Source organism: Hypanus sabinus, chromosome 29 (genome assembly GCF_030144855.1).
Source record: "Hypanus sabinus isolate sHypSab1 chromosome 29, sHypSab1.hap1, whole genome shotgun sequence".
NCBI lineage: Eukaryota > Metazoa > Chordata > Chondrichthyes > Myliobatiformes > Dasyatidae > Hypanus > Hypanus sabinus.
The window spans coordinates 5,582,227-5,609,047 of NC_082734.1; the positions used below are offsets into that span (position 1 = coordinate 5,582,227).

General features: G+C 46.6%; 1 protein-coding gene across 2 annotated transcripts in view; it reads right to left on the bottom strand.

Moving 5' to 3' along the window:
• Nucleotides 1–26,821, bottom strand: part of LOC132382917 (receptor-type tyrosine-protein phosphatase H-like) — a 115,705-nt gene that overhangs the window by 14,711 nt on the left and 74,173 nt on the right. For both annotated transcript variants that reach the window (XM_059953477.1, XM_059953478.1), the window contains 7 exons: nucleotides 26,531–26,806; nucleotides 22,978–23,283; nucleotides 19,662–19,934; nucleotides 18,046–18,139; nucleotides 12,972–13,025; nucleotides 2,669–2,750; nucleotides 1,176–1,266 (listed from right to left, as the gene is read on the bottom strand). In XM_059953477.1, coding sequence (XP_059809460.1) covers nucleotides 1,176–1,266; nucleotides 2,669–2,750; nucleotides 12,972–13,025; nucleotides 18,046–18,139; nucleotides 19,662–19,934; nucleotides 22,978–23,283; nucleotides 26,531–26,806 — 1,176 coding nt within the window. The remainder of the gene's footprint in view (nucleotides 1–1,175; nucleotides 1,267–2,668; nucleotides 2,751–12,971; nucleotides 13,026–18,045; nucleotides 18,140–19,661; nucleotides 19,935–22,977; nucleotides 23,284–26,530; nucleotides 26,807–26,821) is intronic.

Sequence of the window (26,821 nt, forward strand, 5' to 3'; positions counted from 1 at the left end):
CCGGTTTCCTCCCACAATCCAAAGACGCAGTAGTAGGTTAATTGGAGATTGTAAGTTACCCCGCAAGCCGGCTGGTGGTATCGTGTCATCCGCACCAGATTTTGAGGCAACCCGGTCAGATCCAAACCCGTCCGGCTCCTTGCACGCTTTCCGTTTGTGCTGGGTTTTGTGTCGAGCTAGCAACTCAGCCTCGTAAAAAAACAAGACAAAAGTGCTAAAGGAATGGCAAGGTTGCTGAGCGATGCACTATAAGGTATGGAAAAGAACAACAATAAATTGTCCTGTGATTAGGTTATTGTTAAATTGGGGGTTGTCTGGGGTTCCTGGACGTGTGGCCCAAAGGGTCAGAATTGCCTATTCTGTGCTGTATCTCTAAATAAAAATAAATTCAAATCCCAAAGATATGTGGGTTACTGGGTTAATTGGCCGCTGTATAATACCTATAGTGCGGGAGTGAATGGCAGATGCTAGGACCCGTTGATGGGAAAGTGGGGGAAAACTATGGGGGGAATTGCTCTGTGAGTTGTTATGAACTCAATGGGTTAATTGCCTCCTTTATTGTCAAGAAGTATGAAACTAATATTTGCTAAGGAAGTGTCAAATTGTTACCACTCACTGCAGGTCAAGTTGCAATCAAAGTCCTAGCCCTAATGTTTAGACTGTTTCCCACCACCACCACCCCAGTTCTGAAATCCCCAACCAGCAGAAAATGCTTCTCAATTCAATTTAATCTTAATTGTCATTCAACCATGCATGAGCATCTTAGGCAAAGGGCACAGATCGATTAACATCTGCACTTCTCCATATGCTGCTAAAAAAATCACCAAGGCAATCAAAACAGATTCAAAGAGTTCAGAGGTAAGATATTTGCCCAACGAGTACTAGGAACTTGCTTCCACATGGGGTGGCTGAGGTGAATAATATAGGTGCATTTAAGGGGATTGTTGACAAGGGAGAAGGGAATAGTTCTATATGGTAAAGATGGTAGGAGGTTGGATGGAGTATAGGTATCTGTATGCAATGAATGGGCCAAATAGCCTCCTTCTGCGGTATAGGTCACTTGTAATCCATGGGCAACACTATCAGGAGAGCTAAGGATGAGTGGGTACACAGGCAGAAAAGACCATTGCCAAGGTCTTCATAGTTACCTAGTAAATGCCAAGCTGAGTACTTACAAGGAAAAATGTTCGTGTATCGATTCTTTGATCTGTTCTCTGAGAGTTGGGAGACCTCCTTTGACTGTTCTATGCCGACGTTTGCCAGACTCTGCAATGAATTGAAGAAGATTGTTTGTCAGCCGTGTCAGGAGAACCCAAACTTATTGGACTGCATAGTATATGCTCTAGGCACAGTACCATACCTACAGTGGCACTGGACTGTGCCTAGGCACAATGCAATAGTGTGAAAACACCAATGCCTATGTACAGAAAAGCCTGTGAAAAGTATTGGATACTGCCCAGTCCACCACAGGAAAAGCCCTCCCCAGCATTAAACACATCCACAAGGAGCGTGGCCATGAGAAAGGAGCATCCAGCATCAAGGACCTAATAGCAGCAGTGAGGAAAGAGCTTGGCCTGGGTGGTAAGGATTCTTGATGGTGGATGCTGCTGCATGTGGATGTGCTCAGGGCTTTATCCATGATGTATTGGGCTGAATCCATTACCTTTTGTAGGATTTTCTGCCCAAAAGCATTGGTGTTCCCCTACAAGGCCGTAATGCAGCCGGTCAGTATACTTTCCACCACGTCTCTAGAAGTTTGCCAAGGTTTTGATGACATGCCAAGTCTACGCAAACTCCTGAGGAAGTAGAGATGCTGTTGTGCTTTCTTCGCAATTACATTTATACGGTGAGCCCAGGGCAGGATCTGTGCCCAACACTGTGCTTACTGGTTTATGCAATGGCATATTTTAACAGCACACTGCATATTCTCGGTAAGTTCTCAAAGTTCAAAGTAAATTTATTTTCATAGTTGTATCTGTCATCATAAGCTCCCTTATGATTCACTTCCTTGCAGCATTCGCAGTAGAACTTCAGTAGAATCAATGAAGAACTACATATAAAGACTGACAAATAGCCAAAGTGCAGAAGAAGACAAACTGTGCAAATTTTTAAATATATATCAATAATACTGAGGACATGAGTTGTAGAGTCCTTGAAAGTGAGTCCATAGGACTCATATTGTGGAATCAGTTGAGGTGAGTGAAGTTATTCACGCTGGTTCAGGAGCCTGATGGTTGAGGGGTAATAACTGTTCCTGAATCTGATAGGGGCGGGACCTGAGGCTCCTGTGCCTGCTTCCTGATTGCAGCAGCAACAAGAGAGCATGGCCTGGATGGTTGGGGGGTGGGGGGGGGCCTTGATGATGGATGCTGCTTCTTGTGGCAGCGGTCCCTGTAGATGTGCTCAAATGATGGGGAGGGCTTTGCTTGTGATGGACTGGGCTGTATGCACCACTCTTTATAGGCTTTTTTCCTGTTCTTGGGCATCGATGTTTCCATACTAGATTGTGATGCAACCAGTCGCAATATTCTCCACTGTACACCTATAAAAGTTTGTTAAAGTTTTAGATGACATGCTGTATCTGCACCAACTTCTAAGAAAGGAGAGGCACAGTTGTACCTTCTTTGCTCAGGCACTCAGAGTGAACATTTGAACAAAACATACATACCTGATACTCCTCAGCAAATCCAATATCTGTGTCTGCATGCTTCTTCTGGAAGTACCTCTCGTATTCACTCAGTGGAATGGGCCTGATGAACAAAGTATAAAAATACAGATATACTTCAACCGGTGATTTCTTGCCTCTGACTCAGGTGTGCGTTGAAAACCTCGCACCGAAATCTGGGCTAATCCTCTAGTGGGCAGCACGGTAGCTTAGTGGTCAGCACAAAGTTTTACAGTTCCAGCAACCCGGGTTCAATTCCTGCCGCTGCCTGTAAGGAATTTGTCCGTTCTCCCCGTGACCACATGGGTTTCCTCCGGGTGCTTTGGTTTCCTCCCACAGTCCAAGGACGTACCAGTGGAATCAGAATCAGATTTAAAATCACCGGCATATGTCCTGAAATTTGTTAACTTTGCGGCAGCAGTACAATGCAATACATGATAAATATAGGAAAAAATGAATTACAGCAAGTGTATACATATATATTAAATAGTTAAATTCAGATAAGTAGTGCAAAAACCAGAAATTTTAAAAAACGTAGTGAGGTTGTGTTCATGGGTTCAATGTCCATTCAGAAATCAGATGATGGAGGGGAAGAAGCTGTTCCTGAATCGTTGACTGTGTTTTCAGACTCCTGTACCTCCTTTTGATTTTGATTCTGATTACCGGTTGGTAGGCTAATTGGTTACTGTAAATTATCCCGCTTATTAGGCTTGGATTAAATTGGGGGACTGCTGGATGTAGCGGCTCGAAGGGTCAGAAAGGCCTACTCCACGTTCGATTTCAATAAACCAAGTAATTGCCAGATGTCAGAAGGGCCATCTTTTAGATGAGACATTAAACCAAGGCCATGCATTCTCTCTTTGGTGGCATCAAACTAATAATGGCATTATTTTGAATAGCAGAGGAACTGTCCTGTGGGGATTTATCCCTTAATCAACAAAACAGAAAGCCAGAGAGCTCATTGTATCATGGCTCTTGGTGCGACACAAGAGAACTGAGATGCTGAGATGTGGAGCAGAGAAGAGTCAGTGGGTCAAGCAGCATCTATAGAGAGAAGGGGCTGGTCGATGTGTTGGGCTGAAATTGGACATGCAGGGTCTCATCCTGAAACCGTACTTTTGCCTCCACAGATGTTGCTTGGCCTGCTGGGCTACCCCAGCACTTTCTTGTGGTAGCTTGCTGTGAAGATTTATTCAACCAATATAACTCTCTTAGCATAGGCTCATAACTTATTTACTTACTGAGATACAGCACAGAATAGGCCCTCTTGGCCCTTAAAGCCATGCTGCCCAGCGACCTCCCCCCCCCCCCCCGATTTAATCCAATTTGCAATGACCAATTAACCTACCAGCCAGTATGTCACTGTACTGTGGGAGGAGACCAGAGCCGCTGAGGAAACCCATGGGTACAGGCAGCAACGGGAATCGAATCGGGTTGCCTGTACTGTAAAGTGTTGTGCTGACCACTACACTACTGTGCCACCCTAATGAATCAGCTGTTACTGAGAACACAAACATGCCTCGACAATGCATGGGGAGTAATAAATAGACACATCTACAGTAAATATGGTTCGGTTAACTACAAACATAAAAATTTGAATTCCCTTTGATGGAAAATAAACCATCACTCATTTGAACACTGACACACCCATGCAAATTCAATAAACTATAACAAACAAAATAAAGAAAAAGTTCCCATTATGTACAATGTCCTGGGTATGTTACTCAAAATGGCCTCTTTGGTTTGTTACAAGTAGGAATGTTTCTTTGTCGGATAAGTGTTTCTCTCGCTGTTGTTTCACTTTAGAATGGCTGATATGGTAATTGTATTCATTTGTTAATCAATGGGGAATGTTATTGTGTCTGGTGATGCTGGGAACTTGGGGGAGGGGTTTTCGCGGGTTTTTTTGGCGGGAGGAAGACGTCGAGGAAGGTGGACGTGCGCTGCACTGCTCGGAGGACCCCCGGGCGTGGTCCTAGGTGCGAAGACGTGGAGGTCGGAGGCAAGCGACGAGGGGTCGAATGGTTCGTTGATTGGGCTCCAACGAGTGCACTAAACTGACTGAACTTTGATAAGTTGGCGCCTTTTGTTTTTTTCCTTATATATATATATTGTATTGCCTACTACTCTTTTAATTTTAGTGAACTCTTTAAAGTGTATGTCATAACGGTATCTGTTGTGGGTTTGATACTGTTGGCGGGCGCGAGGCATAAACTCGATTCTCACAGCACCTGAGTGTACGGGTGGTGGGTTGGTGAGTGGCTGGATCTCCATTTCCCCTAGACATATACCAGACTGTTGGGTAAGGGTTACATTTGTGGGGTGCTCGTCCCGGATTGGATTGTCAGGGGCTGTGGAATCGCGCAGGCAGCAGAGCGGAGATGGACAGAGATAAGATTGTTAGCTGGTGTGAGTTGGAAGGTGTACCGGTACAGTACGCATGCGTAGTGAGCGGAGTGGATTTTCGAGTTTCGGGAGACTCGATAGTGCAGGGCTTAAGTTCGGTGAAGGGTATTGGGCAGGTAGAATTGGTAGCTAGACGGTGTGGTAAAGAGGTAGAGTCCAGCTGGATGTTGGTTCGTACGAGTGCTGACGTCAGGACGGTGGAACTGCCGGTGACGGTCAGTGTTCCGGGGGAGGAGGGGCTGTGGGGGCTCCACTCCGACAAGGATGAGGCTGAGGAGACATCGGGGGAAGAGCTAGAGCTAGAGGTGGACCCCAGAGAGGTGCCCGGCACTAGTAAAGGGAGGTGGGAGGAGGGAGTCGTGACTAAGCCCCGCTCCCCAGGTAGGGTGGAAGCCTCGGAGCTGGCAGCCGCACTTAATTCCCTGGTGGGAGTGGCCGAGAGGCCACGGCTGAAGCTGGGGGTGTTCTCCGGAGCCAAGCCTACTCTGGACGGGGAGGTGGACTATGAGACCTGGATCGAGCATACGTCTTTGATGTTAGAGGAGTGGCCAGGCTCAGAGGAGGAGAAGAGACAGCGATTGCTGGGAAGTTTGAGGGGTTTAGCAGCCAAAACCGTCCGGGAGTTGAAAGCTGAGAAGCCTGGAATGCCTAGAAGTTTTGGAGGGAGCGTTTGGGTTGTCAGGGGAACCCTGGCTGCTTTTAGCAGAGTTCCAACGCCTGGAACAATGGAGAGGGGAAAAGCTCTCCGAGTACATATTTAGGATGGAGGGGATGCTCTTGGGGCTGCGGCACCGGGGGGTAGTGAAGGCGACTGACGTGGCTAGCGTGAGGATGAGTCAGCTATTCAGTGGCCCTCTGGAGGAGGACAAGGTGGCGTGGACTATCCGGCAGGCTTATAGGAAAGGTCCCCCTCCATCCTTCGGGCAACTGATTAGAGAGGTGCGAGAGGAAGAGAGAGCGTTGGGGCGGAAAAGGGGCGCGGGCCTATGGGAGCGATCCTCAGCGATACAGGAAGTGGTGGCTGGGTGGAGGAATGACAATCCCCTGGGGAGTAGGGAACCTCCTTTGGAGGGGAGGGACAGGGGAGGTACCTATTCTCAGGGGCGATCAGTGCAGTGGATTGGGAGCAGGAGCCGTCCTGGGAGAGGAGGGGTGGCAGGCAGCGTGTGCTTTAACTGTGGGAAAGAGGGGCATTTCAGGTGGGACTGTGGAAGGCCGAGGGTGTGCTATAGCTGTGGAGAGGAGGGACACTTTAGGTGGGATTGTGAGAGACAAGGAGTCCCGCGGAGGACAAGCCCCCCTATGACTAAAGGAACACGTTCCCAGAGATCAGCCGGAAGACCACCGGGTGCCCACGCCTCTATTCCGGATGGGCTGGTAGGACCCCGTGCCAGTGTGGGTCTACGGATAGAGGGGATTTACGCAAAAGCCGTTCTTGATACGGGATTGCAGGCGACCTTATTGTACCGTTCTTACTACAATCAATATCTAAAGCATTTGCCCGTAACGCCATTTGACGCCCTGCAGATTTGGGGTGTGAGCGAGGGTGACTACCCGTACGATGGATACCTATCGGTGAGATTGGAGTTCTCGGAGGGCGATGTGGGAGTGTCGGAAGCTATTGAGACGTTGGTGTTGGTGTGTCCTGACCCGGTGGAAACCGGTGGTGCTGCCCTCCTGGTGGGGACTAACTCCCCAGTTGTGCGACGGCTCCTGGGAGCTTGTAAGGAGAAAGGGGGGGAAGACTTTCTGGAGACCCTCTCGGTGCATCCAGTGTTTCGAGCAGTGTTCGCAGAAGGGCTTGCCTCCCAAGGGCTGGACTCGGAGTGTAAACGAGGGACGGTGTGGTGTACGCAGGCGAGGCCCAAGGTGATCCGACCAGGGGAGGTAGCACTAGTGATGGGGATCCCCAGATTCCCAGGAGTACCAACGGGAGAAGCCCTGTTAGTAGACACCCCAGATGATCTTGAAGGGGAGACACGATTTCCGGCGGGGGTGCTGGTGAGGCCCGAAGTGCAGAGACCAGGGGTGGTACATGCAAGGCGTATAGCTATAAGTGTCAGGAACACCACGGCAAGAGAAATCACCTTTAAGAGGGGAATGCCGCTGGCACATCTGTTCCCGGTGACGGTAATGTCTAGCGCACCAGTGAGGTTCCCTAACGGGGAGGGATCGGAGCAACGAAGGGAGCTGACCGCTGGAGCCTTTAACTTCGGGGATTCCCCTGTGTCACCGGAGTGGAAACACCGGCTAGTGGAGAAGATGCTGAAGATGGAAACTGTTTTTTCTCGGGGCGAGTTTGATGTTTGAGTTTGCGCCAAAAGCACTCGCCACGCCATCCGGGTGACGGAAGACACCCCGTTCCGAGAGAGATCCCGGCGGCTGGCTCTGGCAGATGTTGAGGACGTGCGACAGCACTTGTGCAAGTTGAAGGAGGCCGGAATCATAGCTGAGTCTCGAAGTCCTTATGCGTCCCCAATAGTGGTGGCACGGAAGAAGAATGGGCGAGTGCGCATGTGTGTTGACTACAGGATGTTGAATCGGCGAACTGTCCCTGATCAATATACTGTCCCAAGAGTCAAGGATGCATTGGCCTGCCTGAGCGGTGCGAAATGGTTCAGTGTGCTGGATTTAAGAAGTGGGTATTACCAGATCCCGATGAGTGCGGCCGATAAAGAGAAGACCGCTTTTATCTGCCCGCTGGGGTTCTTTCAGTTCGAACAAATGCCCCAAGGCATATCGGGAGCCCCAGCCACCTTCCAGAGGCTCATGGAGAGAACTGTGGGGGATATGAATCTGTTGGAGGTGCTGGTGTACCTGGACGATTTGATAGTGTTTGGATCGACTTTGGAGGAACATGAGGAGAGGCTGTTGAAGGTGTTGGGCCGGCTTAATGAAGAAGGGTAGAAGCTTTCCCTGGACAAATGCCAGTTCTGCAAGTCGTCGGTTAAGTACATTGGCCATATCATTTCGCGAGAGGGTGTGGCTACTGATCCAACCAAGATAGAGGCCGTGACCACCTGGCCGAGACTCCAGAAAGTGGGTGCTCTGCGCTCATTTTTGGGGTTCTGTGGGTATTACCGGCGATTTGTGAAAGGATACGCCAAAGTGTGTCACCCGTTGACTCAGCTGTTGTGTGGCTATCCCCCGGTGGGGAAGAAGAGGACGGGGAACCAGAGGCAGGACGCTGGAGGATACTGGAACCCGGCGGAACCTTTTGGCTTGAGATGGGATGATCAATGTGAAGAGGCGTTCCGATCTTTGAAAAGGGCACTGACCCAGGCCCCAGTGTTGGCTTTTGCCGATCCCCAGAAGCCCTATGTGCTGCACATGGATGCCAGCCGAGAGGGTCTCGGGGCTGTTCTGTACCAGGAGCATGGCAAAGCATTGAGACCAGTAGCCTTTGTCAGCCGAAGCTTGTCGCCATCGGAGAGAAACTATCCCACTCACAAGTTGGAGTTCCTGGCGCTGAAGTGGGCGGTGGTGGACAAGCTGGGCGATTACCTGTACGGAGCCAAGTTTGAGGTGAGAACGGATAACAATCCTCTCACTTATATTTTGACTTTGGCGAAGCTGGATGCCACAGGACATCGGTGGCTGGCGGCATTGTCGGTATATGATTTCAGCCTGAGGTACCGCCCCGGAAGCAAGAATGTCCATGTGGATGCTTTGTCACGTCGGGAGCCGGGGGAGGAGGAGAGGGATGAGGAGTGGGAGAGTGTCCCTGCCCCTGGAGTGAAGGCGATGTGTCAGTTTGTTATCACCGTGAAGGCCGAGAGAAGAGGGAGGCTGGAACGAGCCGTGGACCACTTGGGGGTTTTGACGACGCCATACCCCTAGCTTACTGCGACCTGACCACACTGCGGACTAAACAGTTGCCGGAACTGAGTCCGGGGGAAGTGGCAGCTGCTCAGCAAAATGACCCGGGCATTGGCATAGTGTGGAGAGCGGTCGAGAAGGGGGATGGGGCGTTGGCTGAGAAGGCGAAACACCCATGCGTGCCTCTGTTGTTGAAGGAGTGGTCTCGGTTGAAGTTAAAGAACAAAATCTTGTACCGGGTAACGACGCCTCCGGACCAACCCTGCTGTTGGCAACTGGTCCTGCCGGAGGAGTATCGCCAGGCTGTACTCCAGGCCTTACATGATGATTCTGGACATTTGGGGGTGGAAAAGACATATGGATTACTCAAAGACCGGTTCTACTGGCCCCGGATGAGGGGGGACGTCGAAGAATACTGTAGGGGATGCCGTCGTTGCATCCAGAGGAAGATCCTGCCAGCATTGGCGGCTCCACTGTCGCACTTGCAGAGTGCGGGACCTCTGGACCTGGTATGTATGGATTTCCAGTCGATTGAGCCTGACACCAACAACACCGCGAATGTATTAGTCATCACGGATCATTACACTCGCTATGCTCAGGCATTTCCCACTAAGGGTCAGAAGGTGACGACAGTGGCGAAGGTTTTATGGGAGAAGTATTTTGTGCATTACGGCCTTCCCAGGCGAATCCATAGTGATCAGGGGCGGGACTTTGAGAGCCGGCTTATCCATGAATTACTGACTATGGTGGGGTTGAGAAATCCAGGACTACCCCTTATCACCCACAGGGAGATCCTCAGCCAGAGAGGTTCAACAGGACCCTGTTGGATATGCTCGGGACGCTGGAGATTGGGCAGAAAAGCAGGTGGAGTCGTCATATTGGACAATTGGTTCACTGTTACAATTGTACTCGCAATGAGGCTACAGGGTATTCACCCTATTATCTGATGTTCGGGCGGGAAGCGAGGTTGCCCATTGACATGTGTTTTGGAGGTGGAGTGGGTGAATTTCCCGGGAAGTCCCATCTAAAGTACGTGTCCGACATGAAGAGGGAGTTACAGCGGGCGTACGAGTTGGCCGAGGCGGCGGCTACCAAACAAAATCAGAAGAATAAGATGCGGTATGATCGAAAGGTGAAGTTTGTACAATTATTACCGGGCGACCGGGTCCTTTTACGGAATTTGGGACTCCCTGGTAAGCACAAGTTGGCAGATCGATGGGCGGCCAGCCCCTACGTAATAGAGAGCCAGATGCCGAACCTGCCCGTTTACTGGGTGAAACCTGAGGATGGGAAAGGGCCTATCAAGGTACTCCATAGGAATCACCTGCTGCCACTGGGTCAAGCGGTGCAGGTGGATAAGGAGCCCGAGTGGGAGGTTACGCCCAGTACAAGGACTCTGCAAGGGCGCGGAGAATGGGAAGAGCCCGCTGCTGAAGAGCGGGGACGGGTCCCTCACCCGGGAATGGCTACCGATTCAGAGGAGGACGACTCAGATGAGTGGGTCCTGTTCCCATTCGCTGGTGCTCCAGTACCAGGAGAGGAGGCTCCTGGCCCTTCCCATATTGAATTGGGTGAGAGGAGGGAAGGCCTTGAGAGTCAGATGGAGAGGCAGCCTACATTGGTGGGAGAGAGGGTGGAACCCGAGCGTGAGCCGGAGAGATCTCAGGTGAGGGAGGACCCCTGTGAGGAAGGGGGTGCGGGTCTGTCAGGTAGACCTGGGGTGTCCGAGACAGTGGGTTCGCAGGTGACGAGGGAGCCCAGTGGGGCAGAAGGGGTATGGAGATCTCAGAGGATTAGGCGTCCCCCGGAGCGGTTGACATATGTGGTACCGGGAGAACCGAGTGTGATTTCTACTGCTCTGGGTGGTTATGTCACTGCTTTCTGCACCTGGGTTGGGTTTTGTGTGTTGCAAGAAGCTTTGGGGACCTCTAGTAATGCCATGAGGGCATGACATTTGCTGGTGGGGAGAGAATGTACAATGTCCTGGGTATGTTACTCAAAATGGCCTCTTTGGTTTGTTACAAGTAGGAATGTTTCTTTGTCGGATAAGTGTTTCTCTCGCCGTTGTTTCATTTTAGAATGGCTGATATGGTAATTGTATTCATTTGTTAATCAATGGGGAATGTTATTGTGTCGTGATGCTGGGAACTTGGGGGAGGGGTTTTCGCGGGTTTTTCTGGCGGGAGGAAGACGTCGAGGAAGGTGGACATGCGCTGCACTGCTCGGAGGACTCCCGGACGTGGTCCGAGGGGCGAAGACGTGGAGGTCGGAGGCAAGCGACGAGGGGTCGAATGGTTCGTTGATTGAGCTCCAATGAGTGCACTAAACAGACTGAACTTTGATAAGTTGGTGCCTTTTGTTTTTTTCCTTGTATATATATATATATATTGTATTGCCTACTACTCTTTTAATTTTAGTAAACTCTTTAAAGTCTATGTCATAACGGTATTTGTTGTGGGTTTGATACTGTTGGCGGGTGCGAGGCATAAAACTCGATTCTCACAGCACCTGCGTGTACGGGAGGTGGTTTGGTGAGTGGCTGGATCTCCTTTTTCCCCTAGACATATACCAGCCTGTTGGGTAAGGGTTACAATTACATATATATATGCCTACAGTGCGCACATAATTGTTGGAGCTTATTATAGCATAATCAACATAATCAGTTTGCTTAGACTAATAGAATCATAGAGAAGTACAGCACAGAAACAGACCCTTTGGCCCATCTAGTCCATGCTGAAACCGTTTAATTTGCCTACTTCCATTGACCTGCAACTGGGACCATAGCCTTCCATACCCCTACCATCCATGTACCTATCCAAAATTCTCTTATATGTTGAAATCGAGTTTGAATGCATGGTTTGTACTGGCAGCTTGTTCCACACTCTCATGACCCTCTGATTGAAGAAGTTTCCCTCATGTTCCCCTTAAACCTCTCACCTTTCACATTTAACCTATGACCTCTAGTTGTCGTCTCACCTAGCCTCGGTGAAAAAAACCTGCTTGTGTTTACCCTCTCTACAACCTTTGTAATTTTGAACACCTCAATCAAATCTCCTCTCAGTCTTCTATGTTCTCAAGAGTACAGTCCTAACCTATTCAATCCTTTCTGATAACTCCAGTCCTCCCAGACCCAGCAACATCTTGTAAATTTTCCTTGCACTTTTTCAACCTTAGGTGACCAAAACTGCACACGATACTCCAAATTAGTCTTTGTGGGTAGATCTGTTTTGAGGGAAGGGTACACTCTCAGTACCTCACAGTGGGTAGGGCACACTTAGGCTGTTATACCAATGCCACCTTCTCCAAGTCTTCAATAGACTAAATTAATTTCATGGTGGCAACACCAGGACAGAAACCAAAGACCTTCTGCTCAGGAAACCTCCTTCTTTTGATATTGGCAAACATGGGATTGGGGTGGGGAGAGAATGGTGAAACAACCCACGTCTGGGACTGTAAGTTTTTAGTTAAGATCCTGTAGCCAGAAGCTTTCCATTGTTGTTTGTTCCATCCATCCCTCTTCACATATGGAACAGTAGAGACAGTTAGGCACAGGAGTACATTCAGCCAGAGACTCATTCCACCGAGATGCAACACTGAGCGTCATAGGAAGTCATTCCTGCCTGCGGCCATCAAACTTTACAACTCCTCCCTTGGAGTGTCAGATACCCTGAGCCAATAGGCTGGTCCTGGACTTATTTCTACTTGGCATAATTTCCCTATTATTATTTAATCATTTATGGTTTTATATTGGTATATTTCTACACTATTCGTGGTTGGTGCGACTGTAACGAAACCCAATTTCCCTCCGGATCAATAAAGTATATTTGTCTGTCTGTCACTGGGGACTTATATCACTGGTTGATGCCATGTGCGCATGGACTTATTATCTGTGTTCAAGGTGTCGATGCTTATAAGCCAGAGGACTCTGCAATCACTGCTTCTCGGAGAAAGAGGCTGTGGCAACTTAGATTGCAGCCTGCATAGGTTTAGGGGTTTCAGCTGCAGTTTCACACAGCAACCTGCCAGCTTTCAAGGGGAAGATGAGATGTACTCGGAGCAACAGGAGAAAAGTTCCACCTACTTGTATTCTGAAAAAAGGACGCCCATTGACGAAGATCCTGGATCCTGCTTCTTCCTGGAATTTTATTTAAAAAAAATAACTAATGTCAATCTCTATAATTTTAAAGTTCAAAGTAAATTTATTGTCAAAGTACATATTCACTCATAGGCCACTTTATTTGGTACAACTGTACACCTGCAATACAATGCGAATATCAAGACCAGCAAGAATTGTTTCACCCTTTTCACTGCATTATGAGACCATAAGATATAGGAGCAGATTTGGGCCTTTTGGCCCATTGAGTCCTACTCTGCCATTTCATCATGGCTGATCTATTATTCCTCTCAGCCCCAATGTTCTGCCTTCCCCCTGCATCCCTTCATGCTTATAGTTCCTCTTGATTTAAAAAAGAAGACTGCAGTTGCAGGAAATGCAATGCCAGTTTCTGCATTGGTTGAAATATATGCATGGCATTGTACTGCATAAATCTAGCCTCGCAATACATACTGTATAACTCTACCTGCAAACCTGCTCGTTAATACAAATACCTAATCAGCCAATCATGTGGCAGCAACTCAGTGCATAAAAGCATACAGACATGGTCAAGAGGTTCAGTTGTTGTTCAGACCAAACATCAGAATGGGGAAGAAATGTGATTTCTAAGTGATTTTAATTGTGCAATGATTATCGGTGCCAGATGGGGCGGTTTGAGTATCTCAGATACTGCTGATCTCCTGGGATTTCCACTCACAACAGTCGACAGACAACGGTGTGTAAAAACAAAAATCATTGAGTGAGCAGCAGTTCTGTGGGTGCAAACACCTTGTTAGTGAGAGAGGTCAGAGGAGAATGGCCAGACTGGTTCCAACTGAGTGAATGCAACAGTAAATCAAATAACCACACGTTACAACAGTGGTGTGCAGAAGAGCATCTCTGAATGCACATCAAGTCGAACCTCGAAGTGGATGGGCTACAGCGGCAGAAGGCCAGGAAGATACAGAAATGTACTAGCGGTCGCTTTCCCAGGTAATGTCTGTACCTAATAAAGTGGCCACTGAGTGTATGTCACCATGTACTACGCTGAGATTCATTTTCTTGAAGGCATTTATAGGAAAATAAAGAAATACAACAGAAGTTATGGAAATCTATTCATAACAAAGACTGACAAACAACCAATCTGAAAAAGAAGATAAATCACATAAATTATAAGATAGGGAATAAATTATGTTGAGAATGTGAGCTGCAGAATTTATGATAGTTATTCTATAGCTTGTTCGTCTTTACTATCTGGATGATCCAGAGACGAGTGAGGAGCAAATGAAATAAATGGCTTCCGCTGTTGACCTGTTGTGACAGTAGGCAACTTGGAGTGGATCTAATTTACTTCTCAGGATGGAGTGTGTTAATCCAGAGCAACACGCACACAAAGTGCTCAACAGGTCAGGCAGCATCAATGGAAATGAGTAAACAGTTGAGGTTTGGAGGCTGAGATCCTGCATCGGGACTGAGAAGGAAGGGGGAAGATGGCAGAATAAAAAGGCGAGGGGGAGGGGAAGGAGGCTAGCTGGAAGTTGATAGGTGGAGGTAGGTGGGTGGAAAAGGTCAAGGGCTGGAGGAAAGGAATCTGATAGGAGAGAAGAGTGAACTATGGTGAAAGGGAATGAGGAGGGGTCCCAGGGTGAAGTGATAGTTAGGTGAGAAGAGGTGAAAGGTCAGAGTGGAGAATAGAGGAAGGGGGGAATTTTTTACTGGAAGGAGAAATTGATATTGGAGGCTACCTAGGTGGAATATAAGGTGTTGCTCCTCCACCCTGAGGGTGGCTTCATCTTGACACAAGATATGCTTCATGGCCCCTTCTTAAAGCATTTCATCACAGAGGATGTAAATGCCACTGCAAAAAGCACTTCAATATATTAAAATTTAACTTACTAAAATGTCCTAATGAATTTAACAGGGACTTTATCAAACAAAAATGATCCACGTAATACAGGTCATGCAGGATTAATAAAAAAAGGCGGAGAGTTTAAAAAAAGAATGTGGAAACAAAACTAAAACTTAAAATTAAGGTGTTGCTGAGTCAAAATGTAGGTGAGTGAAAAATTTTGGCGCACTTTTAAAATAGGTGGATTGCTGAATGACGTGAATAGTGTTCCATCAGATCACGGTTTCGCCATTAATACCTTCCACTGAGAACTCCTATGACTCCCCATTTCCAGACCTGGCGTCATTAATTGGTTGGTTTGTTAGAACGATTTTTCGGGCTAGCTCATGTAATAAATTACTTTAACTGGCATCAGCCACTAGCCTTCCGATTTGAATATGCATTGAAGATTAAATTTAAAATGCAGACCAGACAGATAATCTTTCCCTCTCCCTCCACCTCCTCCTCTTTCTCCTCCCTCTTCCTCCTCTCTCTCCTCCCTCTTCCTCCTCTCTCTCTCTCTTTCTCTCTATTATATATGTATATCTCCCCGCCTGGTGATAATTTGTCGATTAAAGAAACAGCTTCATACCTACCAGAAGTTCTCTCCAGTGACTTCATTCACGCAACAACAGCTTAAAAATATGAAATCTCCTTACATTATCGTATCACTCAGAGTTAGATTTAGAATAAAGTTATATGCATTTTATGTCAACTTGTACATCCACAGAATTTTTTTGTATGTGAAATACTGTGCTTTGCACCTTGTTCCAGAGGCACATTGTTTTCATTTAGCTATATATATCTGTGTGAGGAATGACAATAAACTTGAGCTCTAAACTAGAAAAAGAATGTAAAGCCACTGAGTAAATCTCCATCAACGACAGATGGGTTAACATAAAGGTCATTTATAGCAGAGAAAAAGTTTCTTAAAGTTGTCATAGCTGGGGATAAGCTCGCAACTCATCTGGGACTGGGGTTCCCAACCTTTGTTATGTCATTAATTGTGGGGACCCTGAACCCTAGGTTGGGAACCCTTGATCTAGGAGGAAGAAAACCCTGATCTCAACCGTCTGCTGCCTTGTACCCACTCATGGGGAAGGCTGAGAGTAAACCCTGAGGAAAAATCTAGAGCTGGAGCCGCTAAGGCAGTCCTATGTTGTGTTCAATCCTGACTGGCAACTCCCGAGACACTGAAGCTGTATTGGTCTCTGGCATTCCTTTGGATTCATCAGTTGCGTGGAGAGGGGCAGCCTCCTGTATGGGCAACAGCTCGGTCTCCACATTGTACTGGCCTGACTTGCATATCGACCTCGACAGCTAGGATCCAACATCCATGGTCAACGCCAGCCAATGGAAGACCATAGATAGCAGAAAAAAATATGGGCTAGATATGGAGTAAAGCTCCTTCATGCAGAAGAAAATAAAAAAATTATAAGCAACTTCCTGCTCAACTTCCTAGTGCAGGAAGCACAAGAACCACATACAAACTGAGGCCTACTTTACACTTCCTAATGATAGATCTTCAGAAAGTAGGTTCTCGTACAGTACGAGCAGGATATTAAGTTGGTACATTACTCTGAACTTTATCATTTATAAAGGGTTCCGTTTTATTCCTGTTCCAATGTGTCAGGCCATACCCTCCTCTTGTGCCAAGATGAGGCCATCCTCAGGGTGGAGGAGCCTCACCTTATATTCTGTCAGGGTACCCTTCAACTTGATGGTATGAATATCAATTTCTCCTTCTGGTGAACAAATTTCTCCCCCCTCCCCCAGCCCTTCTATCCCCCACTCTGACTTCCACTTCTTCTCACCAGTCTATTACTTCCCCTGGGTCCCCTCCACCTTCCCTTTCTCCTCTTGTCCGCTCTCCTCGCCTCTCAAATCCTTTATTCTCCAGCCCCTGACCTTTCCCACACATCTGGCTTCAGCTATACCTTCCCGCTAGCCTCCTTCTGCTCCCCCCCCACCATCTTTTTATTCTGGCATTCCCTTCCTTCTCAATCCTGAAGAAGGGTCTCGGCTCGAAAAGTCATTTTGCACTGATTCTGCGTGACCTGCTGAGCTCCTCCAGTGTTTAGTGTGTGCTCCTTCTGTTTTACGTTTCTATGTTCACTTAAAAGTAACTGGAAGGAAAGTATTTCAAATAGTTTCACCATGGGTCATGGGCACCATGATAGCATACTGTTAAGCATGAAGCTGTTACAGCGTAGGATATCAGAGTTTGGAGTTCAATCCCAGCATTACCTGTAAGGAGTCCGTACGTCCTCCCTGTGGAGCGCGTGGGCTTTCTCTAGATGTTCCGGTTTCCTCCCACACTCCAAAGATGTAGGCAGGTTAACTGGTCATTGTAAATTGCCCCGTGATTAGTTTAGTGCTAAATTGGGGCTGTCGGGGTTGCTGGGGCAGCACAGCTGGAAAGGCTGAAAGGGCCTGTTCTGTGCTGTATCTCTAAATAAAACCTAAGTAATTATAAGATGTATCGCAGTGGAACAATCGAACGAGGAGGGAGAACATAGTAACTTGAGCCAATTGGGATTCCAACATTCAAGATTAATCGTCATCCAACCGTACATGAATAGAGGGAGATCGGAGTCAACCACAGGCTTTGTATCCTAGCTGTCTACTTGATATGCATCTAGTATGCAGGCAGGGCAGCACAGCACGATATGGAGAGCAAGCTGTGGCCCATGCAGCGGGCTCCACCTCTCCACGCAGCTGATGAATCCAAAAGGACAGCAGAGACCGATCTAGTTTGGCACCAGCGGCATCTCAGGAGTTACCAGTCAGCATTGAACTCAATGCAAGACTGAGTTAAGGACACCATCTCTGGATTTTTCCTCGGGATTTATTTACGAAGCCTTCTCCATGAGTGGGTCTAGCTGCAAAGCAGTGGAGGTTTGTAATCAGAGTTTTCCTTCTCCTAAATGAGATGCCAACCACAGCTGATGAGCCCCATCTGCCCAAAATACATAAATATAACCAAATGGAACAGCGTTCCACTGGGGCCAAGGTGCAAAACGCATTACCAACAGCACACAGCAAAGGCAGGGTACAATGCCACAGTGCACTTATGAATGATGCTGTCAGTGGTGAGATAGACTGGGCATTGTCAGTTTCTTTAAAATCCCCATCATACATATTCATTACCATCCTTCGAGCAAGTTCTCTTACCTCTGACGCCTGGCTCTGTAGAAGATGAAGAACAGTAGCATGCAAATTACGATCAGACCCAGCAGAGAGCCCACAATCGCTCCTATGATAATGGCTATAAAGTACAAAAAGTGCATGGTCAGTTAGTTAGTTAGCTGTCTATGTACCTATTTATTAGGGTTACAGCATAGAAAAGGTTCTTCGAGCTGTGCTGCCCCGCAACCCCCGACAAACCTGATTGTTCCTAATCACAGGACACTTTACAGTGGCTGACTAACCTACTAACGGGCACATCTTTGGACTCTAGGAGGAAACTGGAGACCCCAGAGAACACCCACACATTGCATAGAGAGGATGTACTGAGACTCCTTACGGAGCTCGGAACTCCGACGCTCTGAGCTGTAGCAGCATGGCACTATCCCAAAGAAAGGAGTTAGGCATTGGCTTATCAGCCAATCCAGTTTGTCATTAAGACCCCAGTCATCCCATGATGTCAACTGGCCACTGTGTCCCGAACCAAACCTAGGGGCAGTCCGAGCCAGTGTACAATTGTATTATTTACTTGCTTATTGATTCAGTGTGGAACAGGCCCAACGAGCCACCAGCCAGCAGCCCATCCATTTAACACAGGACAATTTATGATGACCAATTAACCTACTAACTGGTACATCTTTGGACTGTGGGAGGAAACTGGAGCAGCCAGAGTTCACGTACAAACTCCTTACAGACGGAATTCAACTCTGAAACGCCCTGGCCTGTAATAGGGTTGCCCTAACTGCTATGCTACTGTGGTATTTAAATCCCAGATTTCTGCTATTTTGAGATTAAATTACGTTGAGATTTCAAACCCAAACGGTGAACGTTAAAACAGATATTTTTATCCCCGTGCAATTGTATGCATGCTCATTTTATTTGTGGTTTGCAAGTTAAATTTGCATGATTACCAGCTGTGCGTGAGATTCTGGCAGTAAACCACATTATCCCACGTCATAGAGCATCTCAATCCCCAGTGTCGCTTGTTTAAAAAGACCTCTGAGGGCCAAGAACAGATTATTGCCAGCGCATATTGTGACACAAAGATGGGTATATTATTTGGCCACTGTAAATTGCCTCGAGAGTGCAGTGAGTGGCAAAATCTGGGGGAAAAAATTGGAATGTAGTGAAAGATAAAATAGGATTAGAGTGGATGGTTGATAGCTGGCACGAACTTGGGGAGTCAACGTGTCTCCTTCCATGCGGTATCTCTCTATGGCTCTACACCATTTCATTGTCTTCTTCATTCTGTGCCCAAAACTTAGACTCAATCTCTCAGAAGTGTCCAAAATGTGAAATTTGACAGGCAATTTGCATGCGGCAAGCTCTGCCAAAGATGTAAAGCTCCATATAAAACAGATCCTCAGCAGCTAGATGGACGAAATGAGGAACCAAGGTTCCAGGTGTGTGAACAAAGAGCTGAGGAAGAGGCTGCTGTGCGGAGATACATGCATAGAGGTGTCCGCTCTGGGCAAGGACAGGCATGGCCCCATAGCAGTGCACTGTTGAGCAGCAGATTGGGGGGTGACACCACGACCCTTTGAAAGATGGGCTTTTGATCTTATAACAGTGGAGGAGGAAATATTTGCATTCAGAATACTCACGATCTGAGCTGGTCCAGCATTCCTTGACCTCGGGCTCGCTGTACGTCTGCCTGCTCACCGTGGTGATTTTGATCGTGTACTTGCGTCCAGGCTGAAGATTAGGAATGCTCAGTGTTCCCTTATCCTTCTCAATGGTACGATTCTCCAGTAGATGGTCATCGTCAGAAGTGATGGCTTTGAAACTGGTAAACGTGCCCTTCGGTTCATTCCACTCCACCCTGATCGTGTATCCTGTCCGCCCAGCGCAGCGGAAGTTGGAAATAGTACCAGGAACTGAAAAATGGATGGAACAGCCTGAGTTCAGTTCTCTCACTGGTGACACAAACTAAAGTGAACTTTACACTGGCCAGCAAGGCAGGGGGAGGCTGCAAAGGCAGGTGCAGTTGAAATTAAACCCAAAATCAAACCGAGGAAAAAATAATATAACATGAAGATAGAGACACAGGTAGAGTGGTGAGGATGGAGAAAGATCTGTCTTTTCTTTTCTATTGAAAGTCAGGTGGGATTAGAGTTACCAGGAACTGAGAAACCCACAGCACTTTATGGGTTTTGTTGTGTTCTGCCTTGTTCTGCTGAATATTATTGATATGCTATGTTGCCACTGGAATGTGATAATTATAGGCTGCCCCCAGCCCATCCTGAGGTGGGTTGGTTGTTAACACAAAGCACGCATTTCACTGTACATTTAATGAGTAAACCTGAATCCATAGAACATTACAGCACAGAAACAGACCTTTTGACCCTTCTTGGCTATACCAAACCATTTTTCTGCATAGTCCCACTGACCTACACCTGGACCACATCTCTGCATACACCTCTCATCCATGTACTTGACCAAGTTTTTCTTAAATGTTAAAAGTGAACCTGCATTTTCCACTTCATCTGGCAGATCATTCCACACTCCCACCACTCTCTGTGTGAAGAAGCCCCTCCTAATGTTCCCTTTAAACTTTTCCCCCTTCACCCTTAACCCATGTCCTCTGGTTTTTTTCTCCCCTAGCCTCAGTGGAAAAACCTGCTTGCATTCACTCTATCTATACCCATAATAATCTTATATACCTCTATCAAGTCTCCCCTCATTCTTCTACGCTCCAGGGAATAAAGTTCTAACCTATTCAACCTTTCTCGGTAACTCAGTTTCTCAAGTCCCGGCAACATCCTTGTAAACCTTCTCTGCACTCTTTCAACCTTATTAATATCCTCCCTGTAATTAGGTGACCAAAACTGTACACAATACTCCAGATTCAGCCTCACCAATGTCTTATACAACCTCACCATAACATTCCAACTTTTATACTCAAAACTTAGATTTCTAAAGGCCAATGTACCAAAAGCTCTCTTTTATGACCCTATCTACCTGTGATGCCACTTCTAGGGAATTTTGTATCTGTATTCTCAGATCCCTCTGTTATACTGCACTCCTCAGTGCCCTACCATTTACCATGTATGTTCTACCTTGGTTTTTTCCTTCCGAAGTGCAATACCTCTCACTTGTCTGTATTAAACTCCATCTGCCATTTTTCAGCCCACTTTTCCGAAATATGAAATCAGAACTCAAACCAGGCATAAAGAAGCTGAAAAGACCATCAGAATGGCTTTGTGGATGGGGTATCAGAGTACGATTCAACTGGGGAAACTGTGGGAGTGCCTGCCTTGTGCAGAGTTTCCAATTGTACAACTACTTTAAGAAGCACAGAATTACTTGTGTGGGGATCACCACATCCATACAGGCTTTCTAAGTAGTGGCTGGCCACTCCAATGATCGTACCTCAGTGAGAGATATTCATCCAGAATCTTAGATGCTCCTGAAGACATTGGAGAAGTTTCGTTTTGAAGTTAAATTCATTAGCTTTGATATGGGGCATAATTGACACACAGACTATCACATGTAACATTGCCCGGAAAAAGTAGATTGCAGGGTGCCTCATGGACACACCAAACTCCAAATCCCAGTCTTCAACACGTTACGTATTTTCACCCTTGGCTGGTGGAAGGGAAAAGGTAAATGTGATTCCGCCGTGGTATATTCTAAAATAAATTGGAAGTCATGAGGACACTGTCTTTGAACTTGGAGGGGACTGTTTTGGAAAGTACATGAGAACAGGTCCACAGCAATGTTTTGAGAAAGTTAAGCGAATACAAGTTCTCATCCATAACAGTGCAAGATGGTGAAAAACGTGGTTTTCTGGAAAAGGCTAAGTCATTGTACCGGTGCAGGTACAGTGTAAGAGGTTTTGAAGGGTAAAAAAAGGGGGTCCTTCTTGGTGTAAGCAGAAGTTTTGTCTTAGGTTGGATCACACAGGGAACAGTACATTGAGAGAGTCAGGCTATGTCGAGTCAGAGAATGAGAGGGAGAGGGGGGGAGGGAGAGAGAGGGAGGAGGGAGGTGGAGGGAGAGTTTGCCACTTTCACAGGGGAACTCAGTGTTCTTCCAGGAATGACTGGCTCCACCATCAGCTTGTTTTGGGGCCCAAGAATAAGTTTTTTCAACATGAATACTGTCTCACCTGGACTTGTGCATCTTGTTTGACTGTCACCACCAGTGATATTAGAGTCGGCAAATTTGTATTTCTCTCAAAATCTAACCCTACAACCCCATCAGGAGAGGTGGAAATGGGTAAGGCCAGCCAACAGGGCTCTGGTGAAGCTGTATAAGGCAATCCCCTGTACCGTGGATACAATTGATTGCAGAAGCGTTGATGAACTCCAAACATACTATAAGACCATAAGATTTAGGAGCAGAATTAGGCCATTTAACCTATTGAGTCTCCGCCACCATTTCATCATGGCTGGTCCAATTTTCCTGTCAGCCCCAATCTCTTGCCTTTTCCCCCATATCCCTTCATGTCCTGACTAATCAAGAATCTATCGTGCTCTGCCTTAAACATACATAAAGACTTGGCCTCCACATTTGCCTGTGGCAATGAATTCTTCAGATACACCGTTCTCTGGCTAAAGACATCCCTCCCCATCCCCATTTAAAAAGACACCCCTCTATTCTGAAGCTGTGTCCTCTGGTCTTAGACTCTGCCACCATAGGAAAACATCTCCACATCCGCTCTATCAAGCCCTTTCACCAATCGATAGGTTTCAATGAGGTCACCCCTCATTCTTCTGAATTCCAGTGAATACAGGCCCACAAGTGTCAGACGTTCACCATATGACAGCTATTCAATCCTGGAATCAGTTCTGGAGTACCATTGACTTCAGAGGACGATGGAGATGGGAGGTCATCGATGGCCTATGCTCCACAGGGAGCTGAGTAATATTGGTTGCATAATTAGTGGCTCTTTTATACTGCTCCACTGTTACTTACTTGTGGTGCTTGTCACCATCAAAGGGGCACTCAGGGTGTTCTCGGGAGTTTCTGACTCCACGGTTAGCTTGTATTCTTCCCCCGGAATCAGTTCCCTCACTATGAACTCCGTACTGCCTGGATCTGTTGTTAAAACTTTGCCTAGGCCAGACTTTGGATCTATGTTGTTAGACCTGCTATTAACAGTGGTAGCAGTGATTTTGTAGGTATAGGAAAGGGCTCTTGAGTCAGTTGGTGCTTTCCATTTTAATGCAAATGAGTCCGTCGTCCTGTTGACCACAGAGAGATCAGTGACTGATGATGGATCTGTCAAGAGAATGGCAGAGAGAGGGTTAATTGGTGTGAGAAGTCCTCCATGCTGTGGTCTCCCTAAAGCGAGGCCTGTGCTAGTCTTTGTCCTTTGTGTGTGGGTTATCAGTGACTACAGCCATACATTGAGGGGATCCAGGTATGGGAAATTCTTTAGAAAATTCCTGGCACTCATTTATCTGGAGATGTACACTCAGTGGCCATTTTATTAGATACACCTGTACACCGGCTCGTTATTGGAATCCAATCAGCCAATGAAGTGACAGCAACTCAATGCATAAAAGCAGGCAGACATGGTCATGAGGTTCAGTTGTGGTTTAGACCAAACATCAGAATGAGGAAGAAATGTGATCAAAGTGACCTTGACCGGGGAATGATTATTGGTGCCAGACAGGGTGATTTGTGTATCTCAGAATCTGCTGATCTCATGCGATTTTCACGCACAACAGTCTCTAGAGTTTACAGGGAATTGTGCAAAAATAAAACATTAAGTGAGCGCAAGTTCCATGGGTGAAAATGCCTTGTTAATGAGAGAGGTCAGAGGAGAATGGCTAGACTGGTTCAAGCTGACAGGAATGTGACAGTAACTCAAGTAACCACACGCTCGAACAGTGGTGTGCAAAAGAGCAACTCTGAATGCATAACTCACCAGACTTTGAAGTGGATGGGCCACAGCACAGAGGACTATGAACATACACTCAGTGGCCACTTTATTAGGCACAGGAGATATCCAGTAAAGTGACCACAGAGGTTATATCATTTGTGGCTTAAGCAGTGTTTCCAGCTGCTTCTTTAAAAGGTAAAGGGTAAAGTTCCCTCTTGCATCAGGTGGCAACCTGGCCATTTCGTTCGCATTTGTATGTTTTATGAGGCCGAGTTGGTAGCTCGATGCTCAACTCAGCCCGGATGGAAGGCGTGTGAAGAGCTGGTCAGATTTGAGCCCAGGACCACTCGCCCCAAAGTCCAGTGCAGGTGGCACCATGCCAGTGGCCAGCTAACTTCTTTAAAAACAGGACAAAATCAGCAGATGCTGGAAATCCAAAACAACACAAACAAAATGCTGGGGGAGCTCAGTTAGGCAGCAGCTTTGGAAAAGAGTAGACAGTTGACGTTTTGGGTTGAGGCCTTTCTTCGGGACTTATGAAGGGTCTTGGCCTGAAATATCGAATGTTTACTCTTTTCCATAGAAGCTACCTGGCCTGCACAATCCTTTCAACATTCTGTATGTGCTTCTTTAAAAGCTTGGTGATAACTTTTACACTGAGATTCACATTTCTTAAACAGCAAAAACAGTGTTCCTCTTTTCATCCCGTTAGCTCCTCTTGATTTTTTAACAAGAACAAGCTGTGGTTGCAGAAAATGTAACAGCAGTCTCTGAATCAGCGGAGACAGATGCATTGATTACAAAAACATCAGCGCAGTCCCCCAACGCATATAGAGAAAACCTTTCACTCTCTTCTGACATGAGCTAATCTGAGTGCACATCCAGTCAGCCTCTGACTGCTTCTGTCTGTGTTCCTGGTTGTCAATATGTTGCCTTAAACATCATCAGCTGCTGTGCTTTCAGTGTGTGGAACTTTAGTAATCGCTCCCATCAGAAAGCACTTCACAGAAACTCACTTTAATATGAAACAGTTACACATGAGAGTCTGACCCTGAAATCTTATCCATCTTGGTTCACTATTCATGCAGAAAATTAAGGGAGAATTATATTTTCGTTCAGATCTGTGAAAACATCACCTAGGACACGTACTGAATCTCAGGTGGCAATGAGAGGGCATACAGGAGCGAGATATACCAGCTAGTTGAGTGGTGTCACAGCAACAGCCTTGCACTCACTGTCAGTAAGACCAAAGAACTGATTGTGGACTTCGGAAAGGCGGAAAGGGTAAAACGAGGGAACACAAACCAATCCTCATCGAGGGATCAGATTTGGAGAGAGTGAGCAGTTTCAAGTTCCTGGCTGCTAATATCTCTGAGGAATCCCAACGTATCGATGCAGCTATAAAGAAGGCAAGGCAGTGGCTATATTTCATTAGGAGTTTGAGGAGATTTGGTTTGTCACTTAAAACACTTGAAAATTTCTGGAGATGTGCTGTGGAAAGCATTCTGACTGGCTGCATCATTGTCTGGTTTGGGGGGGGATGGGGGGCTACTGCATAGGATTGAAGTAAGCAGCGGAGAGTTCTAAACTTAGTCAGCTCCATCACGAGCTCTAGCCTCCCTGGTATCCAGGATATCTTCAGGGAGCGATGTCTCAAAAAGGCAGCATTTATCATCAAGGACCCCCATCTCCCAGGACATGCCCTCTTCTCATTGCTACCATCAGGAAGGAGGTACAGGAGCCTGAAGACACATACTTAAAGTTTCAGGAACAACTTCTTCCCCTCCACCATCAGATTTCTGAATGAACGTTGAACCCATCAACACTACCTCAGTATTTTTTTTCCTTTATTTTTGCGTTACTTATTTAATTTAGTTGATATATAAAGTACTGTGGAAAAGATTTAGGTATGTATATATAACTAAGACTTTTGACTTTTGACTTAAGACTTTTGCACAGTATTGTGTTTGTCAATGTGGAGCAGAGAGTGAGTTTGTAAATTGACGTTGGGAGTGGTGATGGAGGGATGTAGGACAGGTGGCAGAGAAGGATAATGGGGCAGGGGAATGGCTAGGGTGTAGGCACACCCAGCACTAAGACACCCAGGCTAGGTCATTCAATTCCATTCAATTGGTTTATTGATCATTACAGAATGCCCTTCTGGTGCTTCCCACTCCCTTCCCCTTTTCCCATCCATGATTCCCCCCTTCCTGCCCCCTCTCCACTCTCAGCCCACAATAGAGGCCCATATCAGAATCAGGTTTATCATCACTTAATTTATGTCACAAAATTTGTTTTGTTTTGTGGCAGCAATACATAAAATTACTACAGTACAATGCAAAACTTTTAGGCATCCTAACTATATATATGTGCCTGAGACATATGCACAATACTATAGATACATACCCAGTGACCCCCGTTTACATCACTCATGTAGTGTTCAGAGCATTGTAAAGTGTATTCTCCAAATCAAAAAATATTTATATTTTTTATTATTATATATTGCAATGTACTGCTGCTGCATAACAACAAATTTCATGACGTGTGCCAGTGTTATTAAATGGTAAGGTTTGTTTCAGTACTGACTGGTTCAGATGTGGGATCAGGTTCCGAGGCACTAACTCCTGTGGAATTACTTACTTGTGGTGCTTGACACCTCCTCAGGAGAGCTCAATGTGTTCTCCGGAGTTACGGACTGCACTGATAGATTGTATTGATCCCCAGGATCCAGGCTTTTCAGTGTGAATGTTGTCTCATCTTTTTCTGTCTTGCTGGTCCAAATGGTACCACTTGCATTAGTGACTGTAATTCTGTAGGTATAGGTAGAGGCTCTTGCATCATTTGGCTTTGTCCATTTAATTGTTAACGAATCTGTTGTCCCGTTTACTTGACTGAGTTCAGTAACTGGTGATGGATCTGTTAAGAGAAAAG